The sequence below is a fragment of the Scatophagus argus genome, chromosome 23, assembly GCF_020382885.2.
Source record: "Scatophagus argus isolate fScaArg1 chromosome 23, fScaArg1.pri, whole genome shotgun sequence".
NCBI classification, from domain to species: Eukaryota; Metazoa; Chordata; class Actinopteri; family Scatophagidae; genus Scatophagus; species Scatophagus argus.
In genome coordinates this window covers 5752349-5777493 of record NC_058515.1, presented here as the reverse complement: position 1 = coordinate 5777493, position 25145 = coordinate 5752349, and the positions used below count along the sequence as shown (strand labels likewise).

Below are 25145 nucleotides of genomic sequence, written 5' to 3'. Positions count from 1 at the left end.
ATTTCCTTGTATGCAATGCAGAGTGATGTGAGATTTTACCTGTATCCCTGGTTTTCATTTTTCCCTGAATCTCACTTCTCCAGATGCAGCAATGGCAGCAAACTTTACTATTTCCAGCGACAGCGAGTCAGAACCCTCTGAGGAGGTAGAGGAAGGAGAAAACAGTCAATCATCAATGGGGCACGAGCAGCAGGTTCTTCAACGCCACGCCCTCACCCTACCTGAGCTCAGAATGGCAGGTGGGAAACCTCAAAGAATTGTGGGAAAAGGGGTGTTACACTGACCAGCAGTTTTGCCACAGAAGATGCCTGAGTATGCTTATATTTTGGATTTCTAAACCTGCCAAAGTATGTTTGAGCATCCTTAACATATCCATGCATAAAAGGGGTAGTGGGAGCATTTAATGTGCATCAAACCGCTCATCATCGACCTTTCCAACTGTTTGTTTTCTCCCCTTTTTGTCCTGCCATTTCTTTGTCTCTTAGGCCTCATTTTGCAGAAACCAAAGCTGTTTCTTTCTCACACAGCTTTTACTGTGATGTACTTTGGCACATTGGACTGCGTTGTTAGTTCAAATGTAATCTCTAATCCATTTTGCATCTAGAATAGCTCGAGCTCTATTCAAAGCAGTAGAAAGAGGCATTATTTGCATTTTAAACATATAGTTTGACATTTTTGAACACAGTGCTGGAGTGATTAACAATTATTAACCATTGATTAACATTCCCCTATTCCTATTTTATTGCTATATTGTTCCCCTTGCCTGTGTCCTATGTTGATCAAATCCTGCTCCTGTGAAGCATTACAAACCCCTTCTACCTTTGTCTCTTCGTTGCAGGGACCGGTCGAATCAGACTCAACTCAGAGTCCCAGGCCTCCACTGTCTCCAGAGACGAGGACCTTCAAGTTAGGGGGGAAGATGAGGCTGGTACGCCTACTGATGGAGCTCCATTCAGGGGCCGGTCTAGATCAGCTCCCCCCGCATTGTGGGCAGCCAAGAAATATGGCCGGCAGCTCCGAAGGATGAGTGACGAGTTTGACAGCTTGCTCGATAAAGGGGTGAGAATGAGGGGTCACAGATGTGAGATTGGTTTAAAAGGGATTTAAAAAGAGATAGATTTGACTATAATACTACACTTAGAATAATTAAAAAGTGTTTTGGTGTTTGTTTTGGTAAAGGAAAAGGATCTGATTGTGACTTAATCCAACAGGGGAATCAGGAAGAAATTGAGCCTTTTGCTTGTATGACCAATTAGCTTAGTTTTAATTTACACTCTGTCTCTATTTCGTGCAGGAAATGAAGAAGGCGAAGAATGCTGGAACGGCCAAACAGATGCACCACTCTAGAAGCTGGTGGAGCTACCTCTTTAGTCACCAGGAGACGGAGGGAGAGAACAACCTTCATGAGAACCACACGCACCGCACTGAGTAGGCACTGTGAGAAGAAGTAGGAGTGCTACAGGGTTATCAGAATGGAGGAGTCGACGGGGATGTGAAGAAAGCACTGGGGAAGCCAAGAGAACAATTGTGATGAAAACAACAAGACCTGCTCTCAGAAGGGATGGAGTAAAGGTTGGTTTGATCAAAAAAAAAAAAAAAGAGAGAAAAAACAATCCAAACAAGGCATGGCTGAGTGTCCCATCCAAGTCATGCCATTTTTATACGTCACTGGTAACTACATTTGAATAATTACTTGTATTTGTGTTGGTTGTGATGTGAATAATATTCTTGGGCAGCCCACTGTGAGAGGGTAAAAGTCAGTCAGGCACGAGCATAGACTGTTGCCTATCTGAACGCCATAGAACGGATAAATTGACAGGCCAAGAGAGGAGAGATTATGTGTTCAAAACACAAAGAAAGACCAGCATATACGTGGATTTGAAAGGTGACCACTCACTCTGAGGGATGCTTAGCATTACACTTGCCTCTCCCATCAACACTATGCAAAATGCTGTAGATGGAGAGATAAGTGTACTGAAATCAAAACACTTGAGGTCACCTTGAATGCTCTTAGAACTTCCTTCCTTGTTTTCTTGTGGAAGTCACAAACACCACTGTGTTACTCATGCTTTTTTAGCTCCAAATGTTTGTGCTTGACAAACACAAGTGAATGGAGATCACTGTAGTTGTGTGCCAAAATAGTCCACAGGTAACACAGGAAAGTGGGTGAAAAGGAAGGATTTTTTAAAAAAAGTATTCAACTGGGGCCTTTATCCAGCTTCCTGTTCTGCTACCTGCAAGCCAGTACCGCAACTTAAACAACTGTACTCGACTATCATTAGCTGCTTTTTATCTCAAATTTATCAAAAGAACAATCTTGTACAAGGACAATCTCTGATGATGCAGAAATATCTTTTGTAATACTTCAGGGTTAGATTATATCTGAAGATAATGACAAACGTTCATATGAAAGCACAAACCAATAGGAATCTATCTTTTTAAAGCCTCGGATGAGCAAAAAAATACAGACTTTGGAATTTTTATGTGTAAATATTTTGTTAATACTTTATCAAATGGCAGGGGTAGAGCTATGTGGTTTTAGCCAGAATTTTATTTTACAAGGTCCTGTTTTACAAGGTTACCATACTATATAATAAGTCTGGTTAACCTAGCAATAGGCAGTGTACAATCCATGGCTGTTGTGATAAATGTTATGTGCATATTTAAAGATGTGGATGAATTAACTGCTGTACAAGGAGCCTTTGGTTCCATTTTTGCTCAGTGCATAAAGAAGATGGATTTAGAGAGTCACATTCAAACACAAGTGTAAGGGATTTAAACGCCGTTTTTTACAAACTACTTGCAGAGTTTGTTTGGTAACATCAGTCCCCAATCCTGGTGGGTTTATCAAACGATGTGTTTAAATGAAAGTTGTTCGCTTTCATCTGTATTGGGATGTGAATAAAATGAGATGTTAATCTATCAAGCCTTAGGTATAGAAGTGCTGATAAAATTGCGATTTATGTATTATATTCAAACTTTTTAAGACAACTTGGCACATATAACACACAAAATGACCTTTATGGGAGTTATTATCATTCATATTAATGATTAGAAAGTTGGCTCACCACTTCTACATTGCTTGGTAAATATGATTAGGCTATTTGTTACTTGTTCATCAATATGTGATTATTGAAATTGGTAATAGGTTTGTTCTACTTGTGTCTTACTCTGTTCCTCTCGACTTGTAGGGTTCAGTTGTGCTTGGGTGTGCAGGCTAAGGGGTTGCATTTGCACCGTCTGTAAAGTAAAGATTTTGCTCCACTTTTTTTTTTTCATAGCTTTTTCTAAACTTAGCTAAGAACACTTTTTATATCAGAGAATTTGAGACAATCTGAATAAGAAAAAAATTCATCCAGTTTCAGCATGTGTTTTGGTAACCTGAACTGAAACATTTTGTTGACCTTTAAAGCGAAATGGTATCTGGTACAAAGCTCTCAATGCAATCAACAGAGTTAATACGTGCTGTTACAGTAACTTGCTTATCAAAAACAATGCGATTCCCCTGTGTTATGATATCAGAGGACACAAACAGTAGAGTTGAATCAGCTGGCAGAGAATATGTACATAGCGTTGAGAGCTTAGGCCCACATATGAATGCTTTACTCTTGAAAAAGTTAAGCGAGAAAGAAGTATAACATTGTTCTGAACTGCCTTGAACACGCTGTAACCTGTTATGTGACACCGCATAGCCAGCCTTGTCTGTTTACGCAATTACCGCCTTAATCTTTACAGCTTGCTGTCACACATTACGCTCAAGAAAAAAAAAAAGCACAATAATGTTGAGGTGTGCTTGCTGTCACAAAACTGAGAAAGAAAACATTATAATAGCTGACAGATTTTTGCAAGAAAAAAAAAATAAAAATAAGGTCATGGTTTTGACTTAGAAACATTTGTGGCAGTGAACACACCCCAGAAGAATAACCCACCTGGGCACTTGGGAGTTTTGTGACCATCCTTGATATTACTTGAATCTGGAGAAGATGTGTGTGGAGAAAATTGAATTCTTATATTTCCTTTCCTTTTTTTTGTTGGATTCTTTTTAATTTTTTTAATGACTTTTGTAAATGTATTTTCTCTACAGCTGTGAAACTTCTGGTATATGCTGTCTGAATAAATAATTTTAAGAGCGGTTTTAAAGTGGGCATTTTAATTTGTATACAATTATAATGGGATGGTTACAACACAAAAGCCATAAGATCATTTTGTAAGACTATGTTTTAAGAAGAGTACAGGGCAACAAAGAGTATGGAACTGCTTTTACAATGACACAACTGAAAAAAAAGTTCTGTCTTCAATGGCGTATGGGTACCAATCAGCAGGACAACTTATTGGCCAGCGTTTTCCAAAATATTACTTAGAACTCTCATATCTTCCAAACCCTTAATCCATTATTCTCATACAATTCTCTGGCAACCCAGAAAAAATTAATTTACTGCGCTCTATGTTTAATCTCCAATTTAATCTCCCACTTTTTCTCGTAGAGGTTTCCCATCGCTACCTTATTGCCAGTCAGAGCCACAGCAGCACTCATTAAAGAGGCATCAGCGTTTGTTCCACGAGTGCTCCATCAAGCCACTTCTGATGGATCCCAGCAGTACTTATGTCCACAGTCCAAAGCTGACAATCTGTCCATGTCTATGTCACTAAGTGTAAAGTCAAAAATTCTGGCATTGTCCTTTATTCTGTCTGGATTTGAGGACTTGGGAAGCACCGGGATGCCCTGCTGCACAGCCCAGCGCAACAGGACCTGAAGGGAACAAAAGACCTAAGTGTTTGTGCTGAAGATGTTTTTGTTTTGTTTAACTCTGAGCAGGTAAGGCAGGTCCAAAAAGACAATGATCAAGATGCTTCGTGTGTGCGTTTACCTGTGCAGGTGTGCGTCCACAGTTGTTTGCCACCTCCATGACTACTGGGTCAGTGACCAGCTCTCCTTTCCCTAAGGAGGAATAGGCTTGAAAACACACTCCATACTCCTCACACACACTCCTCAGGTCTCTCTGACACAGCTGTGGGTGAAACTCTACCTGAACAGAAAAAACACACTGTTAACACTGGCTCTACAAAAAAACTTTGTTGGATTTGTGTACTATTAAGTATATTATATACTGTCTGTCATCCTTTTGCTCTTGAGCATCTTACCTGTAGCAATGCAGGAGGGATTTTGCAGCTCTGCATCAGTTCTCTCATGTGTGCTGCTGTGTAGTTGGACACCCCTATAGCCCTCAGCTTCCCCTGAGCATGCAGCTCCTCCAGTGAGGCCCAACTCTGAGCTCGATTGCCTGGATTCAAATATGAATTAGGACCTCATTATTCATGGTAATCGAGTACTGCTACTGGAGAAGAAAAGTGAAAAGACAGCTTGGATCTTATGTCTTGATTAGTGAGTATTTGTTTATAAAACACCTAGCCAAAGCAAAAAGGCACTTCATATACTTAACAAAAATGTACACACACGCCATAAACACTTGGTTATGTTTCTTGCGATGTTTTGGTTCATGAGGGGAAATACTGACTTCTTTACCTGGGTTGCGTTGGTCAGACACTAACAGACCCTGTGTGCCAGGCCAGTGGATCAGGTAGAGGTCAATGTAACCCAAGTCCAACTGAGATAGGCTGTGGAGGGCTCCTTCCATGGCCCTCTCACCCTGATCCTTGGGGCCCAGTTTACTACAGGGAGAAGGACAGAGAGGAGGATTGTGGTGAATGGTACAAAGCTCCTTTGTGAGTCAAACTTGATCACATGGTGAAAAAAATATCATGTGCTGTGCTGAATATGTTTATGTTCCAGCTGTTGTCAAGATGACATGCATGTTTAAAAAAACTGCTAGGACTAAATATTCTGTCTTATGAACCATAATGTCCCAAAGGTCACTTAGTTACTGACATGCTGTGCTCCTTTGGAAGACATATGAGTCTACATAGTTCACCTGGTTATGAATACATCCTCTCTGGTTAAGCCATGTTTGGGCAGGAGCTCCTTCAGGGATCGACCCAAGTCAGCTTCATTCCGGTAGACAGCTGCACTGTCAAACGCCCGATAACCTGCAGCCAGCGCTGCGTCCACTGCCTGGTACACTTCTTCAGGAGCCAACAACTTGTAGGTCCCCAAACCCAGGAGGGGCATCTTAACCCCAGTATTTAAGAGGACAGAAGGAGTCACGGAGGACGACATCTGATCTGATTCTTCTTCTTTGTGCCCTGTTTGGACTATTTGACCTACCCAACACTGTTTAAGAGGGAGAGAGAGTTGAGTGAGAACTAAATGGGAGGCTTTGATGAGTAGTAAATATTAATGTGGTTGTATTGGGGCTGGTAAGCTATTGCACTCCTGTTATTAGAGATTTCTGCTGTTTTTTCTTAAATTATCCCTTTCCACCAGCTTCCTCACAGAGGAAGGTCACAATGTGGTATTGTAGCTAGTAATGATGATGATACGTCAATTGTTATGGTGTAAAGAGTGTTGAAATGTCGTTAGCTTTAAATACAAAACGTTGCAATGTCACAATGTATCTGGTAAACTGCAGCACTTTAAATGTATGACCTCGTTATGGAAACACTGTGACAATGAACCTACGATGATGCAGCTTTAGAGCACTGGAACATCACGAAGACATGTGGAATGGTTGTAATGATGCTGTTTATGAAGATTTAAACGTCATATGGAACGAGAGCCAACACTACTGCAGTGATGCAATGTTAGAAAACTGGAATGTGACGCAGTAGGTACGTCAATTACACGACAGTGTAGGGAGCTGACTGGGAACAGATGCCACAGTTAAGATGATACATATTTTCACCTCACCTTTCCGGTTCCTTCAGCTGAATTCTTTTAAAGTAGACGAGTTAACGTGCATAAATAGGACACATACTGTCGCGTATTCACATACTAAAGGAAATGTGTCACTGAGAAGTAACTGCGCGATTTTAACAAAGGCAAGCACAACCTTCCGAAACTTAACTGTTGAACAGAGAAAAGTTAACAACTACCGTACTCATGGCTGCTGCATGAGGTCAGCTGACAGTCATGTGACAGTTTGGGCGGTTTTAGCCGTCACCATAGCGACACCTGCTCTGCCGCCGCTGATTGGAAGAAAATCTAGCTAATCAAGGAAGGCTAAACGACCTGAAGGCGGAAATTCACTCTGTCCGGCGAATCTCGAGGTGCTTGACGACGGTCACAGTTTTAACTACTAACTGCCTGCTTCAGTGTAACGTTAGCTTGCTGGTGGTCGACTTCCTAAATTAATCCTCGCCATTCTCTACAGAAATTACGGTAATTTTAAGGGCGAACAGACACTTCCACATTAGTCGACTAGTTCCTCCTCATGTTTTATTAACTTTATTAAATGTATTTTCAGTAAGGGAAAGAGAACACAAAATCCATAATATTACGTTGTAAAGCTATTAAAGAATAGTATGAGGCAACAAATAATATGGAACTAGTCTTTAAATGATGGCACATAAACAGAAAAATATTTTTGGTCAGTAGGCAACACACCTAAAGGTCCTGCTAGAAAAGGTGTTCAGTCATTCATCACGTATGAGTCACAATTTACAAGGCAATTTATTGGCCAGTGATATCTAAAATACTTGGATTCTCAGATATCCCAGTATATACATTTATCTAAATCCTCAATACATTAGTCCGGTGCATCTGTCATGTAAAATATGCAAACAACCAGGAAAAGCTCTAATAAGCTGTCTGTGTCTAAACTCTGATTTTTCCCTTTTTCTGGTTTCCCACCCCTGCATCACTGCCAATCAGAACTGAATAACAGCAGCATTCATTAAAGAGGAAGGGAAGACATTGTTTGTTCCACGAGTGCTCCATCAAGCCACTTCTGATGGATCCCTGCAGTACTTATGTCCACAGTCCAAAGCTGACAATCTGTCCATGTCTGTGTCACTCAATGTGAAGTCAAAAATTCTGGCATTGTCCTTTATTCTGTCTGGATTTGAGGACTTGGGAATCACCGGGATGCACTGCTGCACAGCCCAGCGCAACAGGACCTGAAGGGAACAAAAGACCTAAGTGTTTGTGCTGAAGATGTTTTTGTTTTGTTTAACTCTGAGCAGGTAAGGCAGGTCCAAAAAGACAACGATCAAGATGTTTCGTGTGTGCGTTTACCTGTGCAGGTGTGCGTCCACAGTTGTTTGCCACCTCCATGACTACTGGGTCAGTGACCAGCACTCCTTTCCCTAAGGAGGAATAGGCTTGAAAACACACTCCATACTCCTCACACACACTCCTCAGGTCTCTCTGACACAGCTGTGGGTGAAACTCTACCTGAAAAAAAAACACACTGTTAACACTGACTCTACAAAAAACTTTGTTGGATTTGTGTACTATTAAGTATATTATATACTGTCTGTCATCCTTTTGCTCTTGAGCATCTTACCTGTAGCAATGCAGGAGGGATTTTGCAGCTCTGCATCAGTTCTCTCATGTGTGCTGCTGTGTAGTTGGACACCCCTATAGCCCTCAGCTTCCCCTGAGCATGCAGCTCCTCCAGTGAGGCCCAACTCTGAGCTCGATTGCCTGGATTCAAATATGAAAGACATTATGTTAAACATAAATGTACATGCATGCCATAAATACACGTTTCTTGTGATATTTTAATTCATGAAGGAAAACACTGACTTCTTTACCTGGGTTGCGTTGGTCAGACACTAACAGACCCTGTGTGCCAGGCCAGTGGATCAGGTAGAGGTCAATGTAACCCAAGTCCAACTGAGACAGGCTGTGAAGGGCTCCTTCCATGGCCCTCTCACCCTGATCCTCAGGGGCCAGTTTACTATAGGGAGAAGGACAGAGAGGAGGATTGTTGAGAACTGTACACTGTTATAATATGAGTCAACTTAACTTAGCTGCAGTACCTCCTTATGGTGGATGAGGAGAAAAAATATGATTTATTCAAGATGACATGCATGCTCAAAAAACTGCTAGGACTATTCTGTCTTATGAACCATAATGTCCCAAAGGTCACTTAGTTACTGACATGCTGTGCTCCTTTGGAAGACATATGAGTCTACATAGTTCACCTGGTTATGAATACATCCTCTCTGGTTAAGCCATGTTTGGGCAGGAGCTCCTTCAGGGATCGACCCAACTCAGCTTCATTCCGGTAGACAGCTGCACTGTCAAACGCCCAATAACCTGCAGCCAGCGCTGCGTCCACTGCCTGGTACACTTCTTCAGGAGCCAACAACTTGTAGGTCCCCAAACCCAGGAGGGGCATCTTAACCCCAGTATTTAAGAGGACAGAAGGAGTCATGGAGGACAACATCTGATCTGATTCTTCTTCTTTGTGCCCTGTTTGGACTATTTGACCTACCCAACACTGTTTAAGAGGGGGAGAGAGAGTTGAGCAAGATATTAAATGGGAGGTTTTAATGAGTAGTAAACATTAATGTGGTTGTATTGGGACTGGTACTGCACAAAGCTGAGTAGCAATCCTATTACAAAAGGTCATGTTGTTAGGTAGCAAGTAAGCACCAGTGGTGAGACAGTGATGCAGTGTGAAGACATTGAGACACCAAACTGCACTGAGTACAAACATTGTGGGAACAGTTTAAGAACAATGTTAAGTCACAATGTGGGTGTAAAAATTTTTGAAATGTGCAGTACTGCACCGTTGGAAAGTCAATACGTATTTACTGTTACAACATTGTTACAATAATGAAGTGTTAAAACGGTCCAAGGTCAAAGTGTTCAGACACACTGTTTTGGTGTTGACGTTGTAATGTCATACGAGTTAGAACAACGAAATGACATCTATGATGACACAGTACTCAATGCTATAAAATAGCGAACTAGATGGAAAACGCAACCATAAAAGATAATAAATATTTTTATCTGACCTTTTGGGTCTACCGGCTGAAATCCCTTTGACGTTGAAGTGTTCAAAAAGTCAACGACTTGGCACCTTTAAACACACTAAACTGCTAAACGTAGCTTTATCTCGAACTTTAACCCTTGTACACGATGTTTCCAAGACAACCACGTCTTCGCTGCTACACGTGCGCCGCTGACAGTCACGTGACAGCTGCGGCTTTAGACGCTGACTGACAAGAGACCGTAACGCGGGAATCTGGAGACGAGTTAAATGTGTCTACGATAGTCACTGTTTTCACCGTTGACTCCCTGCTGGAGGATCAACTTCGCTTATAGATAATTTCATGCTCGCCGTTTTGTGTAGACATTACGGTAATGTTGTGTGTACGTGTGAGACGAAAAACAAAGTGTGTCTTATGGTTTTTACAAGAGTAAAGGCAGATAGAATAATAACCAACTGTAGCTGAAATGTGTCCTAGCTAGCTAGCTAAACCAATGAAACTTTTTCAGTGACGTTGACAGGCTGTGGTTCTCCTCTGAACTAACACTTCATCTATTAATCTGCTTATTCTCTGATTTTATTGGCCATACCACTTCACAGCTGCACACCCCACAGTTCAGCCATGCCACTGCAGGCCTTCTCTGTCCCTTTTCCTCAAACTCGATTCTTCAAAGCTGGTACTTTCATCTACAAGTTCAAAATCAGAGGAGGCAGCAGCTACAGGCAAGACACATTTCATCACATATTTATACTTAATATCTGTTTTTCCTTTTCAGTCAGAGCACAAACTGTGATGAGCTGACAAATCCCATAACAGCACAGTGTTGCTCTTTAACTGAAGGCTGAGACTGTAAGTGGAGCCAAACCAAAGAGAAGACAGTGATGGTGAAGTAGAGCACTGTAAAGTGAAGTAGCTGAAAAATGACTGGCTGTGTATTTAACCTGTGGCTAAACCTGACACAATTTCAAGTGAAAAACTTACAAGACCAAAAGTGACTTGAGGAAATATTTTGAGACCAAACTTGAAGCACACTCGAATGTGGATTAGACCAAGTACACCTGTGATTTTCCCTTTGCATTCTTTTTATCTGTTCCTCATTATTAGTTTTCTTTTTCACTTTTCAATCTCAAAATGTGTAAGCCAAACTTATACCAGTGAATGGACGACAGCTGATTGATGTTGCATCCACTCATTGGTTCCTTCCATTCTTCTTTTCCCCTTTTTTCTTCTCAAGATTCAGTTTTTCAAAGCATTGCAAAAATGTTTTCAGTCTCAAAAGCGTTTGGGGAGATGACTGAGCTTCAGGCAAGAGAGGAAACATTGATCTTTTTTCTTCTTCTTTAACATTCCTCTTCTTTTAACTCTACTGCCTACTACCATTACATGATCTGATGTGTGTAAGCTTGTCTTGACATTTAGTTTTATATGCGAAACAAAATGATCTAAAGGCCCACGAGACATGTCTGCCTTTATTCTAAATCTTAGAATAAGAGTCCTAACTGATCCTGGAATTCCTTGAAGCTGTCATCCCTTTGACCGAAGAAGACTCTTGATTTTAACTACACCTAATATTTCTGAGACTCAAGGCTACGCAGGACTTTATCTTCTTAACAATCAAAGCCTTTTAATGCATCGGCAAAAGGCGTTCACTGACGCATACAACACCTTCATCAGCTCCACGGAATTTTAAAACATTATAACGATTTAAGAAAGTTTAGCTTCTAATACAACACTGTTGTGAACATATTATGATACATATTATAATTTGTTTGATATATTTCATCAGAGGAGACGAGACTGTGGGAGGAACCTGCCTCGATCATGAACTGGAGGTAATTATGGATACTGCTGTCTTCTCACATTTGTTTTGTTGACTCACTGTCATTCCCAGTGCTCGACTGTTTTCACGATACACTGACTGACTCTGACCTGTCATTAATAATATTTTATCAGCTCTTCAGCTCTCTCTCTCTCTTTCTGTTTTCAGGAAATTATCAGAACTGTTCTCAGCAACCTGGACACTCTCCAACCCTTCTCCAGTACCCATTTCAGTGTCTTCCCTTGTATCCTCTATAGTGACTTCATTAGTTTATGCATCCATTGGGGTATTTATTTGTCTGTGAGCAGTCTAACTATCTCACCATTCATCCCAATATCAACACTGTATATCGCTCCATCACACTTCTGGCATGTGATGTAGAGGTGCAAGCTTGTCACCAGTTTGTAGCAACATTGCTTTCACATCATCCATAAGAGTTGGGTTGCATATGTAGCATGTAGCATGGGACCTGACTGAATGACGGTCAGTACTAACATTCAGTGTTGAGGTCACTATGATGGATTCTCATGCTTTAGTGGATGGTACTGTAGCAGCTAAATGTATTATCTTTAAATCACTACAAAATATGAATCAAAGACTACAGCTGCCGATGCTTATTTGCTAGAAGTTCACTGTATTTTGTTAACTGTAAGCATTAGATAAGAAGCGATGGGAGGGAATATCTAAGGTGATGTGCAAACATCGCAACAGGAATTTAAGAGCCTACCCATTTATTCTTATCCTCTACCTGGAGAGAAATGGTAAGGAAAAACTCTCACAGCTTATTGCATTGTTGTATTCACTGAATACTTTGTGTAATTGCAGAGGTTGTTATCAGCACAAAGACACGTTTAATCTGCACACTCATTATTGAACTCACTGACCTCATGAAGAAAAAGACGGAGCTCAACGGCAATAGTGGCACATACTGTCGCAATTAGGATTATAGACTGAAAATTGTGGGCTACATAGACTCTACCTGTTATAATGTGTGGGTATGTAAGAGATCCGTTAAGTCAGCTGTGGCTCAGCTAACTGAACTGCAAATCGAGGAAGGAAAGGGGGTCACAAAAATAAAAACAATGTGAATCATCCCGATTGGCTGAACGTTTTACATGCCTGCGAAGCTTGAGTCTGGGTCTTGTTATTAGGCACCAGCTGTGTGACAAAGAACAGACATTGTGAATGTTGGTGGAGTACACAAACACACACAAGGTACAATTCAGGCAGGTGCCTGTCTCATATGTATTTGTCTTGTTTCAGGGAAGCAAGCAGAGGAGAAGTTGATCCCAGTGAGTTGTTGTTCTGTTACTCAGGGAAAATACAGGCATTCTGATGTACTATATATCTTTTCTTTACTCCGAGTTGTTGTACTGCTTTGCATTGCATGATAAGGTGTACCCAATATTTGTATAATTGTAGGTTGTGGAGATACATGTTGTGTACACCTTACAGTATAATAACAATAAGAACTGAACATTATCAACTTCACTTGTTGCAGGACTCTTGCTTTGGATTGTACGCCCACAGTCGTGTACAAATGATATAGTATCCACCTCATGCAATCTGTCATACACAGGTCTCTGCTGTGTGTTGTAGGAGAACGAGGTTGCACAGCAAATCCCCTCTGTCTCTGAGCCACAGTCAAAACGCCATAAAAGAGAATCACCACTAGAGGAGGCCATACTCAAGGACTTGGAGACTGAAACCAAGGCTTCTGTGGTAAGGTGAGTTCTGGCTTCACTACTGTAGAGCTAATTTATAACCTCCTGCTATATTTAGTCACATTTCTATGACTAAATGTATTAATATATGCACTGACTAAATTTATATTAAAAGCTAACTCCTCTTGATGAGGCAAGGACTGTAGAGCGCAAATTCACATCTGCTCTATAAAAATCTACACTGTGCTAACATAAACGCTGTCGCATAGGTTCCAGTGGGAATGAACGTTCTGATTATGTTAAGAGCGACGTTATAGTTAAAAAACAGTGTCTTTGTATCGTGATAAACCTGTGATAAGTAAGTTTTAGTGACAGTAGACATGCAGCAGGCATTATTGGCTTCATTATGGATTATAGTGTGCGGTAATATAGACTGACAAAAGCCTTCATGGACAAACTGTTTAGCAAAGCTGTCCTGGCTTGTTTTCTTTACTCCTCTTAAAAGTGTATTGTCACAAGAGTGGTGATGTGGGTAATGTGCCTCTGCAGATGATGGAAGCAATTAGATAAAGCACACAAGCACACTGCATACACATCAATATGTTATTCATAAAATTACTAAGACATCCACTCTGACAACTGCCCTGCTTCTCTCTCTCTCTCTCACACACACACACACACACACACACACACACACACGCTCCAGTGATTCTTGCAGTTATGAAACAGACAAGAGGCAAACGGGCGCCATCTCAATCACACTGACAGTCAGATCATTGGGGCGAAAATTATCATTTAAAATGCGCATTCACTCACACACACACACACGGGCTTGCCCTTTACCTAGTTTATGTATTTAACTTACATAAACAGAATTGTCTCCTTTTTTGAACAAGCTTGAAGAGCACACACTCTGTTGCACAAACTGTGTAAACATCCTGCAAACAAGTAGAGCATCAAGTCATTACCAGTTCACAGGAAATCAAGTTTCACTGAGCAATTCTCATTGAATTACATTCACCACATTGACCAATACACCTACATGTCCTTGTGTGTAGGGACACACACACACACAGTCAGCAGTATGCGTCCTTTGTGCTCTCAGGGGCTTCCTCATTGATAGCATTCACTGATGTGTGTGTGCGTCTTCACGATGCCCCGGAGAGACAAATGGTTTGTTTTTGTGTTAAACCTGCTGGAAAAACGTGAACAGAAAAGAATGAGTTTCAAAGAACAAGCGTGGACATAGAAAGGACAGAAAATGACAGCTTGGAAATTCGTTCCGAAGACTTTTTCCTCTTCTGTCGTTCTTGACTATGCCTCAGTTTATGTTCTCTACAAACTGAACAGGATGTACATTACATTACAGATATTTCTGATGTATTGTTGCACTTTGAGGCAGACCTCTTCTGCAGTGAGAAACTGAAACTGCATATTCTTGTCTGCAGCCTTAGTGCCCATGGCTCTTTCTCTGTGGAGTATTTTTTGAGTTGTGCTGAGCTTTCCTGCTCTCAGGCCTTCATGCTGGTGGTCTGCCTCTCTATGAATTTTACATATGTGAAGATGAAGCTCTGAGAGCTGTAGCTTGCTGATGAATTTTCATGGGCCTCTGCAGCTGTAGCTCAGGCATGGTGGATGTGGTTTGGTCGCTTTGCTAAAGCATTGCAGTTGTTTAGCTTTGCCTCCTAAACATTTGGGCTCCTCTGTTGGAAGGATGAACTGTTTTTATGCCTCGAGTCATGTAAGCTCTTGTGTTTTATGCTGTCTTAGATTTAAGAAGCACAGTTAATTTTCATTGTGTTTATTTTCTTCAATAGACTCTAATCTCTTAATTTATCTTATGTTATCTTTTTCATTTCCAGCAGGGCAGCCTCGCTCTGTGTATTAATAAATGGGACGGTATGTAGGTTATTCTGGTTTTCTGATGATGACCACTTGATATATACACAGAGTCAGCCAAAAATAATGCATGTACACATCGTACAACAGTACACAGTGTTATTGTTATTTGATCAAACTTCGAAAGAGGTATCTATACGTATAGAAGTACTTATACAAATTAAATATTTATGCATGTTTTTCTTTTCCTGATGTGTGTATACATTATTTTGGCTGACCCTGTATATAAAAAATAAAAATAAGAAACAGAACTTTAGTGAAACGGATTGTTCCTCACATATTTGACTTATATAAAGGAGCTTTTAGTTTTATTTGGCAGTCATTAATAAAACCAATTTTACTTTTCTGTTTATATAAGAACAAACTCGGTTGTGTCCAACTTTCAGCAGGCTGCACGTGGACAATCCACACGCAGGGGAAGAGGTCAAGGAAGAGGTCAAGGACGATCCAGGACACGCTGACAAGGTGATTTTTTTTCATCTATTCATTCAGTTCAGTCATTTACTCATCACATTTAACTGCTTAAATGATTTGTCACTCTTTTAAATGTGAAATGACGAAGTCATTTCAGTCAAATAACAATTCATCTTCAAATTTCAATCACCCTCACGTTTCCTCTCCAACACATATATAAACACACACACACACACACACACACACACCTGTAACATTTCTGTCTTTAATGTAGCCCCAGGCTAACATTAGTGCAGACAGGTAGGATAACAAGTGTGATTAAGGTTAATAATAGCATTACATCAGACAGAGAGTGGACATGTTTCTGTGTAATTGTGTGTGTGTGTGAGAGAGCGTGTGTTTCTGCTGATGTGCTTCAGCTTGATTAGCAACAAAGTCCCAAAATTACCCTCCACCCCACTCCATTTTCCTGTATGGCCCATCATCTCAGCTGATCCTGTGTTCTTTTACACTTGTCCACTGACTTTTTTTCTGTCATTTCTTTCTCTAGCTTTGCTTTTTCCCCTCACATTTGTTTCAAGTGGAAAAAGTGATTTAAAGTAATTATGTCACCACACTGAGTTATTTATTTTCTGAGGTGGAAGTGCCAACACAAGTCTACAAGGTTTAAAAGGATTAAGTTTGAACAGTGAACAAGATTGTTAAGCATATGTTCTGACTGCACAAACTTAAGAGATGTATTATAAAAGGGCCAAGAAAAAATATTGGGTTTTCAAATGTAAAATCTTAAAAATGGATTCCATTCAAATTTAAGCTCATGAAGACGCTTTGACGCTGAGGCGATTATTGTTGCTGTTGCTACGCCCGTCAAGTTTCCATTGTGGGACATGTGCAGTTTACAGTCAGAGCAGCAGATTTACCCCTTAAAATTCACAGCAACAGTAGGTCTTCGGCTTCAGACTGAAATGGACAAAAGCAGGCTTCTCGTAGACTTTTTTTTCTAACTAAATGACAACTGTCATTTCAATAGCTAGCTAGCTAACTAACATCAGCTTCACGAGTTCGTTTGAAACTTTTATGTTTTTGGCTAACTTGTATTAAAATGAGAAACTTGGAAATGAATCTTAAATATTAATTTGATGGGAACATACATAACATTGTGCTGCATAATTAGGTAAAACTTACTTATCTCAGATAAAAAAGCCAGCATCAGCACCAGTTTAGGCCTAATATATATATATAGCCCATGATGAACACATGGAAATAAAGCAGAGGTAATGATCATGTGTTGTAGGGTAGAGCTAGTTAAGAAGTATAGGAAAAACTGTAATATCATTCAAACAAAATACCATTTGGATTTGCAGCGATAAGAAATACAACAAAAGTTACTTGGATAAATTTTATCTTTGTGTGTGTCACTTGAAAAGCCTTTCTTTTACTTGAGAAAGACTTTGAGAAAGAGTGAACTGATGAGTTTGGCAGTCATTCACATAACCTTACCCTAATCCAGTGCAAATCGTGACAGAATTGCTAGAATTACGCTAAACCCTGGTACGCTGACACAGTACTACACTGGTTGCCATGCAACTATACCTTGCTATTGCTAATGTACACTATAACCTCATTTAATAATGTAGTTAACTAACCACATGCTAAGTCTTTACTCGGACAGTAGGTAGTACTACTATAGGTAATAAACTAGTTAGTCAGGTATGCTATTATTAGCTGCTTACATTGCGCTGTGAACACTACTTAATCCATTCCTTATATTTTTGCTCCTGTTAAAGGCACAAATCCCCATTCATACTGCTTCAATATGTGGAACAATCACTGTTAAGTGGGTGGGATTAGTGAATGGTTAATACAATGAAATCTGTATTACTGGATTTAAAAAAAAAAAAAAATAAGCGAAAAGACTTAACATTCTGTTTTCACCAACCCAAGAAATCAGGTGTCAGCATGGTCATAGGATGTGAGACTTCAGGTGAGGGGAATCCTGGGACAATAGAGAACATGGACAAGGAGGAAGGCCTTGAGGAGGGAGAAGAAGATTCAGACTCCGCACACGAGTCACCCGTGAAGCCAGGGATTTTAGCCCGACTGGCCAGGTTGGTACGATGACACAGTGGAGAATTGAACCTGAGGTCAGGTTCAGCGCAGCCACACCAACAGTGAACAGTATCCCATTACAAGTAAAAGCTGAAAAATTAACCAGAAGGTCAGCAAGAGACATACCTGCGGAGATGATGGCGATGACTCATTTGTAGATTTGACTGACTTTTACACCCACAGGAGAAACGGGCTAATTGGTGCTGTACATCTGAAAGAAAAAAAGTTGTCAAAGAAGGGGAAATCCAGCTATTATAAAGACAAAAGTTACAATATCTGTTCAGACAAGCTGAGACACCAGATGTCCTTAGGCACATAAAAGACTGACAAAAGTATCGCCACGCCGAAAGAGCACAATCGCAGTCGTACAAATGTCGTTTTTTTTTAATGGTAATAATGATGTACTCACGGGATGGGCCTGCAGTTGCATTAATCGTGTGTGCAGTTTGTTTTAACACGGAGACACTGTAAAAATCTGTCTCTCTGTCTTTGCAGCTCCATCTTCCCCTTCTCCTTTTTCTTCAGAGACACCTGAGAGCCATGGCAGTCAGATAGGAGAATTACTGGTTGCAGTAGTGGAAGATACTGAAGTGAAGTTCTGCACTGAAAACAATGGTTTTGTTTTGTTTTTTTAGGAACAGTGTTATGTTGATCTGTTTGGTTTTGTTTTCCTTCATCTCATATTATTCATTTTTACATTAGTGTCTGCATTAGTGTTTGTGGGGGTTATTTTTTCTGTTTTGCTCAGATGTTTCCTCTTGTTCTCTTCAGTCATGCATGTTGGATATATATATATATATATATATATATATATATATATATATATATATATATATACATATACAATGTTGCTTGCATGATCTGTGATCCCATTTACACTTGATTTCTTTTCTTAACGTATGTTTGTGGTTCAAATGGGCCCCTTTGTCTCCATTTACACTAAGCTTCAGAGTAATGCAGTCACCTGAACTTTTCTCTTGTCAAACTAGTTTGTCATTGTAATTCAGCTTTTCTTTCCTGTAAATGCTATTACAATGGTAGATTCCTTTTTAACACTCCACTGCTTTGAAGTCTTAGCGTTAGTTGTATAAATATTCTGTATTAATCAAGATTTCCGTGTGTTTTTAATGTAGATTTTAAGCAGGAACCGCTTTTTATCTTCAGGAGCACATTCCAACATTTTATTCAGGTAAATGTAGACAATACCAGCTCTTTCTTAGTATTTCCACTCTCCTGTTTGTGTGTGTGTCTGTTGGTCTGTCTGTGTGTGTGTGCGTGCATGTCCTCATAAGTGCACGCCTTGAGCCCCAGTGAATATCACCTTGTGGAAACTCCACTTTCCTCCTGTCAGTCTAAATTAGCTATGTGTCCTTTATGTGCACGTGTGTGTGTGTGTGTGTGTGTGTGTGTGTGTGTGTGTGTGTGTGAGTGTGTTTGCCTTTGCATAAGCAGAGCTGATGTTTAGCACCTGTCATAAATATGTAAAAAGAAACATTTTAAAAGTAAGTTCTTAACTACCTTATGAGATGTGTGTGTGCGCGCACAAGTCTGCATGCGCACGTACATGCTTGCATCTGTGTGTTTTTATATAGGGGGTAACTGGGTCAACTGGACTGAGACATCATCTTAGAAACAGGAAAACTTTGCCTAATCCTCTCTTTATATTGTCTTAGAGCCCAAAATAATCTTACACTCACATCTACTTACACACTTTGACCACACACAATATCCTGTCAGACATAATGATACACACATATATAGTACAATAACAGACGCATGCACACATCATATACTTTCATTCTCACACACACACACACACACACACAGATTAAAATAACAGGGCAGAAGTGGGAGCGGACACATTAATGATATTATAGTTATTCAAGACGCCACGGTTTCCCCGGCAGCCGAGAGCGACGGGGCCACTGAGCGATACAAACATCAGTCACCCCGCTGAGTCACCCTGGAGAAATGAGCGTCTCTGTGTGTGTGTGTGTGTGTGCGTCAATGACAAGCGAGTCTCCAGTTTAACAAAGTTGATTAACTCTCTCCTGATGAAGTGCTGTAGACTGTTCACATTTATATTCTCTCTTTCTCTCTGGTTGGCATGGAATCACAAGAAACACACTGCAGCCGTCAGTGCAACTTACTGTCAACTCTCAACACGCTAATAGTATTGTGTGTTTGTGTGTGTGTGTGTGTGTGTGGGGGGGGGGGGGGGTGATGATGATGTCACACATTCCGTTTTCCATTGACATAACTAGATTGGGAATGTTTTGGGTAGAGGGGCCATAAGATGATAATTGTGTTTTCCTTAGGAGGCATGGATGTGTGAATGTGTGAGAGTGAGTGTGTGTGTGTGCGTGTGTGTGCTGTGCCGAAAGCCTAACCCGAATGAGTAATTAAATGAGCTCTACAACCTGTTTGAAGTAGAATCGTCTCTGCTGTTATCTACTGGCAGAACAACATAGGTATTAACTTAAGCGCGTGCGCGAGTGTTCTTGCATGTGACGGGTCAGCAACATGTTAGACTTACTTTAGTATTTTGATGGGATTTGTTGACAATAAGTCTGTAATAGTCCATAGTCAAAATAAGTGAGAAGAATCTGCCCACATTGTTAGAGTAATCCAACTAATGTCTAGAAAAAATCAATTTGATTTTTACTGGAAACGGTTTTAAATAATCTCATTGCACTGGCAGCGTTTACTTGTTCTACGAAAGTGACGTTTTAGAATGTAAACATAGGTAGAAAGGAGATGCTGAGACTTCTGCAGTGGAGAACTAAGCTTAAAGACATTGATGAAGTCTCATTGTTTCCTGGATGAATTACAGTGCTGTTCTTTCAGCGATTGTCTTAACGGTTCAGCTTTTGTTTCAGTTGATCGAAGGTCATAACAGGATTTGCAGTTCATATTTCTGAAGTATACCAGGTATGCGGAGCTGCTGCTGTAGCTGAAAACATAGAACAAATCAATAATGACTGCTGCATCTTGGATCCATCCAAAGTCTATAGTAAGTTAAAAGAAAACATGAGTTGTAATCACAGGCATTAGCTCACCTCCAGCTACTGTTTTTGCACTGTCATTTTATCATTTAGCGAGTTCCTTGACTTGTTGAAACAAGCTCTTTCAGAGACAAAGATAGTTTTTTAAGGACAAGTCATTTATTTTTATGGCCTAAAATCAGGGGGCTTTACGGACCCACAGCAACGCTGATTCCCTGCCCAAACTCTCTAGGAAGACATGGAAAAAGTCATTGAAAAATGTCGACGTAACCCCAGAAGAGCTGATTCTGATTCTTGCTCTTCCAGCGAGTTAAAGCATTTGTTCCTTCCCCCTAAAACCCCATTTCTTGTGTATACTTAAAGAGCTATACACAGTCATCTGTGGTCTGATCTGGCAGTTTGTGACCTTTGTGACATGTCACTCAAGTGTCCAGATACCGCTGCAAATGTCCAACAAATAATCCTAGAGTCTGTTAAAAGAATGTCTTTACCAACTGGAGTTTGGACAGGGCGGTTGCTAAGCTGATTTCCTCCATTAAAGACAAGGAAGACGAGAAGCAAAGCCAGACATTCCCCACAGTATACCCATCACCCATCATGTGCCCCACACACACAGATGACCCAAACCCACAATATCTTCTGACCTGACCCTGTCCTTCCTCATGCAGCCGCAAATGAAAAACCCAGGCAAACTGTCTGTGTGTGTGTGTGAGGTCTCCCATTCACCGTATTTAGCAATTCGCTTATAGTGCATATCAACTGGCAGCTTCGGCCTAGAATATTGGACGCATGCATGAGTGTGCTTTTTCTATGTATAGCCTGCGTGTGGATCTCTGTGCATGTGCATGTGGGTTAAAGCTGTGTGTGTTCTTACTATTGTGGTGGTGCGCTGATGGAAAACCTATCTAGTTTTCCTCTGTGTCACAGCAGCATGGTCCCCCTAAAGGTTTAAAACAGAGAGCGAGTGGGGGGGGGTGAGCAGAGGGGACAGAGAGATGGCAACACACTCCAGGAGAAGGATGTATGAGAAGGGAATTTAAAGCCATTTTAAGATTATTTAGAGAATTCTGAAGTTGTTTTTTTTGTGCAGGTAAAAATAGTGAAGAAGAAAGACAACCTGTGGGGGGGTGGGGGTGGGGGCGGGGGACAAAAAAAAAAGACTGACACACTCTCAGCTCTCTAATTGTGGGTGTGTCCACAGCTATAAGTGCCTTCACTCTTACCTGTGTTACTTATATCCCTGCATGAGACCCACTCACACACCTGTCAGCCGACACACCTGCCCTGAACTCGACAAGCCGCGCTCTACGTCCTCAGGTAAGACTGAGCTCCTTTTTACACCAGGAGTCAAATTTAGTGCATTGGGCTAAATGTTAGTGGGATAGACCTTTAAATCCTGTGATTGTTCTGCGACATTCTGGTTGTCATCTTGCAGTTCAGCATTTTTTGCATATGAGGAGAATGCTGCTGTCAAAGTGAAAATTTACCTTGTGATTCTGCAGACTTAAAATGTGTTGATGTTAATATTTTAGCTGCTGGTGTTTAAAGTTTAGACTTACTTTTATGACAATACACGTTTTTACAACAGAAAGTATTATTGTTACTAAATTGATAGAATATCTTAATTATTATGTTTTAAAAAATGTAAATAGGCTACACTGCATCAGACAAGACTAAATTTGTCTCCTTTGAATCTGTGCTGAATATAGAATGTGTTTTTCCTGTCATTCAGGCTGCACACATCCATTAGCGCAGAGCACTTTAAAAAGCTACTACATTGTTCAATATTAAATGGAATTAGCAGTGGGTTCAGGTACTTGTGTATAAACTACTGCTAATATATATGACAGCAGTTCTAGAGTTTTTAGATAAGATAAAATGGTCTGTCCAAACGTTGTAAAAATGAAAAAAAGTGAAACTTAAGAGAGCAGCGGATAATCTGGATGTTTGACAGGGAAATAATTCCACCTCTCACTTGTCAAATGTCTGCATGTATTTAACAGTTTTTAGTGTTTGAGTTTAATTTATAGGATGAGTAACTTATGATGCAGAACTGATCCGGGATCAGTGTGTTCACTTTGGGCTCATTTTGCACCTGCTGTTGAAATGATTTTAAAAAAGCAACCCCGATAACATGATTTGTTTTCATGTGCGTGAAACATTGTTACAGGCACTTTCAGGATCTTAGCTGTTCATCACATCACGTTCATTAGGCTATACTGCTGGTGCTGAACGCCACCACTCCCGCTGTCACTTCCCAGGGTGGGGTGTAGTGTATCACAGCCCACTTGTCTCAAAAGACAAACCAAACCTTCGGGCATGGAAACCCCTCATAAGAGGAAAAAGTTGGGCATTTCCCCTGCCGCACCAGCTGACCCAGGGTTAATAGGCTCGTACACATACTCTCACACACACAGTCCTGACCTGTTAATTTGGTCGTACCAGCAGCGTTAATGGCGTTCCACCATCACCTTGGCGGCAATTCCCAACGCTCCTGTAGGAGGGAAGCGGAGCTGGAAAGAGCTGCCATTTTAGAGGGCAAGGGTCAGGATCGCCAAATTCCCAGGAAAACATGACTTTATTGTTTACACACGTGTTGGGGGGTGTGTGAGAGAGAGAGAGAGAGAGAGTGGGTCATGAGCACGTGCATACTCGGACATCCCTCAAGATCATGCATGTGAGCACATATACTCATGTACACGTTGCTCACATACAGCATATGTACGTGTTCGTGCTTATGTGCTTTAGGTGAAAAATACAGGATCCTTCACTGATTCTCCATTTCAGGGTAACTTTTATTGACGTAAGGTAGCAGCTTATGGGGCTGCTGTCATGTGGGCAGCTACGTATATGTTCATACGAGTCAGTTTAAGCTAAACTTTGTGTATGTGCGTGTGCCAGCAAGCTGCTGTTAAATGAGGCAGATTGAAAAAGATAAAGACAGTATTGTTTTTATCCACATTAGCTGTTAGTCAGCTGAGTGACACACAGACAGACGGGGAAAGCGGGATGGGAAATCACCTCGGTGGATAAAGGAGGGGGCTCTGGGCAACACTGTGATTCAAGGGGAAAGCAATAGGAGCTCACCTCAGGTTGAGTGAAAACTCCATGTTTGAGGCTATACATTTTTAGCTTCTTCAGCTCATAAAATTAAAATTACCGTAGTTAAGGTCTTTTAAGTAGCCTAGATCACTGGTTCCAAACCTTTTTCCACTTGTGATGTGTTTTAGCGGAGCAAAGCATCCACATGACTTCATCAAAGGTTACATGTGTCTATGAACTGTGAGCAGCTCAACCAAAAAGTATTTTTTGAAAGTCTAAAGAGGTCAACCTTTATGGTATCTCACAAGACCTCCCTCTTTTGCATCTGACACCCAGACTGGAAAACACTGGCCCACATGTGCTAAAGAATTTAACTTTTTTTCTTTCTCCCGTTGACCAACATGGCTTCAGCTCTGTGCTGTGTAATATAATAGAAAAATATTTCCTCTGGTCTCACAGTAACATCTCACTTACTTTGGTGTTCTGTCAGGACCCTCCAGGCTGCCATCCCGATGTCGCTGTGTGTGACCTCACATTTCTGCCTCCTGGTCCTGCCAGTGATGTCACTGCTGCTGCTCTTCTCTCCTATTGGTTGGAGCCATGATAGCCTCACTCCAGGGTGTCACCTACACCGTAAGTAATACACCAGCGCCAACAGTCATTCTATCTGAGAAAAAAACCTTAATTATCAGTATCAAGTTTATGTTAATAGATTTACCAATGTTCTGACTTCTTGAAGTGCTGCATCCCACACACTTGACTTGCTTCATCCTTGTTCATCCCCCGGTCTTCTCAGCCTTCAACGTGACCATCCGCAGTGACCGTCGTGGCACATGCAAAGGCACCCACCTGGTCTACGCCTGTGTGGGCTACTGCGAATCCAGCGCCTTCCCATCCAGGTACTCCGTGCTGGTGGCATCCAACTTCACCCACAACATCACCTCCGCTTCACGATGCTGCACCATCAGCAAGGATGCTAAGGTAAGAGGAGGGAGGTCCACTGGTAAATGAGAGGAATGGTTTGATTGGCTTTTAGTTTATGTCATTTTTGCTAGTCGTTAATGACCTCTGGGTGGTTTTTCCTCAGGTCAAAGTTCGCCTTGACTGCCCTAGAGGTCGTCACCATGACGAAATAGAGATCCTGACGGCGAAGGCGTGTCTCTGCGACATGTGTCGCAAGTCTCGCTACTGACACATCAAGACATTCATGCACACCAGTTGTACCAACACATTATCTTCCTGTTCAGTTAGCGGTACAAGAGTTTCAGTGATGTACCAGAACTATCCTTTCTCTTTCTTTTGATTTCTTTTAAATGTTGAAAATAAAAATCCACTTAAACTTATTTAAGTGGA

General features: G+C 40.9%; 6 protein-coding genes across 15 annotated transcripts in view; 3 read left to right on the top strand and 3 right to left on the bottom strand.

The window, feature by feature from the left end:
- Positions 1-133, bottom strand: part of slc8a4b (solute carrier family 8 member 4b) — a 95821-nt gene extending 95688 nt beyond the window's left edge. For both annotated transcript variants that reach the window (XM_046381157.1, XM_046381159.1), the window contains exon 1: positions 40-133. The gene's annotated coding sequence lies outside the window, so the exon portion shown is untranslated. The remainder of the gene's footprint in view (positions 1-39) is intronic.
- On the bottom strand, positions 40-9955 carry LOC124054790 (glyoxal reductase-like). Of its 3 annotated transcripts, none has more exons than XM_046381162.1 (6): positions 6806-7004; positions 5931-6229; positions 5525-5670; positions 5143-5282; positions 4869-5027; positions 40-137 (listed from the first exon to the last, which is right to left on the bottom strand). In XM_046381162.1, the coding sequence occupies exons 2-6, from the start codon at positions 6173-6175 to the stop codon at positions 108-110; spliced, it is 720 nt and encodes a 239-aa protein (XP_046237118.1). In that variant the 5' UTR covers positions 6176-6229; positions 6806-7004; the 3' UTR covers positions 40-107. The 3 variants fall into 3 exon arrangements, with proteins under 3 accessions (XP_046237118.1, XP_046237117.1, XP_046237116.1); XM_046381161.1 differs by lacking the exons at positions 40-137; positions 6806-7004 and adding exons at positions 4129-4750; positions 9865-9955; XM_046381160.1 differs by lacking the exon at positions 40-137 and adding an exon at positions 4129-4750 and having other exon boundaries at positions 6806-7003.
- On the top strand, positions 92-1622 carry badb (BCL2 associated agonist of cell death b). Its single transcript, XM_046381172.1, has 3 exons — positions 92-239; positions 839-1059; positions 1295-1622. Exons 1-3 carry the CDS (start codon positions 92-94, stop codon positions 1430-1432), a joined length of 507 nt encoding a protein of 168 aa, XP_046237128.1. The 3' UTR covers positions 1433-1622.
- LOC124054792 (glyoxal reductase-like) lies at positions 7549-10001 on the bottom strand. The gene is made up of 6 exons (XM_046381163.1): positions 9865-10001; positions 9046-9344; positions 8653-8798; positions 8403-8542; positions 8132-8290; positions 7549-8013 (listed from the first exon to the last, which is right to left on the bottom strand). Exons 2-6 carry the CDS (start codon positions 9288-9290, stop codon positions 7834-7836), a joined length of 870 nt encoding a protein of 289 aa, XP_046237119.1. The 5' UTR covers positions 9291-9344; positions 9865-10001; the 3' UTR covers positions 7549-7833.
- A 37-nt stretch (positions 10002-10038) lies between these two features.
- On the top strand, positions 10039-18525 carry LOC124054793 (membrane-anchored junction protein). 7 transcript variants are annotated; one of them, XM_046381168.1, is made up of 10 exons: positions 10055-10210; positions 10440-10562; positions 11627-11672; positions 11828-11879; positions 12319-12420; positions 12923-12951; positions 13259-13386; positions 15609-15687; positions 17581-17744; positions 18241-18525. In XM_046381168.1, the coding sequence occupies exons 2-10, from the start codon at positions 10462-10464 to the stop codon at positions 18278-18280; spliced, it is 741 nt and encodes a 246-aa protein (XP_046237124.1). In that variant the 5' UTR covers positions 10055-10210; positions 10440-10461; the 3' UTR covers positions 18281-18525. The 7 variants fall into 7 exon arrangements, with proteins under 7 accessions (XP_046237127.1, XP_046237125.1, XP_046237124.1 ...); XM_046381166.1 differs by having other exon boundaries at positions 11828-11903; positions 15612-15687; XM_046381170.1 differs by having other exon boundaries at positions 11828-11903; positions 18271-18525.
- A 3473-nt stretch (positions 18526-21998) lies between these two features.
- On the top strand, positions 21999-25145 carry gpha2 (glycoprotein hormone subunit alpha 2). Its single transcript, XM_046380901.1, has 4 exons — positions 21999-22067; positions 24283-24425; positions 24589-24773; positions 24880-25145. The coding sequence occupies exons 2-4, from the start codon at positions 24305-24307 to the stop codon at positions 24982-24984; spliced, it is 411 nt and encodes a 136-aa protein (XP_046236857.1). The 5' UTR covers positions 21999-22067; positions 24283-24304; the 3' UTR covers positions 24985-25145.

Excerpts from the sequence above, each read along its gene's own strand:
- badb (XM_046381172.1), top strand. The coding sequence starts at position 92 with ATGGCAGCAAACTTTACTATTTCCAGCGACAGCGAGTCAGAACCCTCT. Across the intron at positions 240-838 it reads ACCTGAGCTCAGAATGGCAG|GGACCGGTCGAATCAGACTC; the intron begins GTGGGAAACCTC and ends TCTTCGTTGCAG. Across the intron at positions 1,060-1,294 it reads ACAGCTTGCTCGATAAAGGG|GAAATGAAGAAGGCGAAGAA; the intron begins GTGAGAATGAGG and ends TATTTCGTGCAG.
- LOC124054790 (XM_046381161.1), bottom strand. The coding sequence starts at position 6,175 with ATGTCGTCCTCCGTGACTCCTTCTGTCCTCTTAAATACTGGGGTTAAG. Across the intron at positions 5,671-5,930 it reads GAGGATGTATTCATAACCAG|TAAACTGGGCCCCAAGGATC; the intron begins GTGAACTATGTA and ends TTCTCCCTGTAG. Across the intron at positions 4,751-4,868 it reads GTGGACGCACACCTGCACAG|GTCCTGTTGCGCTGGGCTGT; the intron begins GTAAACGCACAC and ends TGTTCCCTTCAG.
- LOC124054792 (XM_046381163.1), bottom strand. The coding sequence starts at position 9,290 with ATGTTGTCCTCCATGACTCCTTCTGTCCTCTTAAATACTGGGGTTAAG. Across the intron at positions 8,799-9,045 it reads GAGGATGTATTCATAACCAG|TAAACTGGCCCCTGAGGATC; the intron begins GTGAACTATGTA and ends TTCTCCCTATAG. Across the intron at positions 8,543-8,652 it reads GTCTGACCAACGCAACCCAG|GCAATCGAGCTCAGAGTTGG; the intron begins GTAAAGAAGTCA and ends ATTTGAATCCAG.
- LOC124054793 (XM_046381164.1), top strand. The coding sequence starts at position 10,462 with ATGCCACTGCAGGCCTTCTCTGTCCCTTTTCCTCAAACTCGATTCTTC. Across the intron at positions 10,563-11,626 it reads AGAGGAGGCAGCAGCTACAG|AGGAGACGAGACTGTGGGAG; the intron begins GCAAGACACATT and ends ATATTTCATCAG. Across the intron at positions 12,421-12,922 it reads CCTCTACCTGGAGAGAAATG|GGAAGCAAGCAGAGGAGAAG; the intron begins GTAAGGAAAAAC and ends GTCTTGTTTCAG.
- gpha2 (XM_046380901.1), top strand. The coding sequence starts at position 24,305 with ATGTCGCTGTGTGTGACCTCACATTTCTGCCTCCTGGTCCTGCCAGTG. Across the intron at positions 24,426-24,588 it reads TCCAGGGTGTCACCTACACC|CCTTCAACGTGACCATCCGC; the intron begins GTAAGTAATACA and ends CGGTCTTCTCAG. Across the intron at positions 24,774-24,879 it reads CCATCAGCAAGGATGCTAAG|GTCAAAGTTCGCCTTGACTG; the intron begins GTAAGAGGAGGG and ends GTTTTTCCTCAG.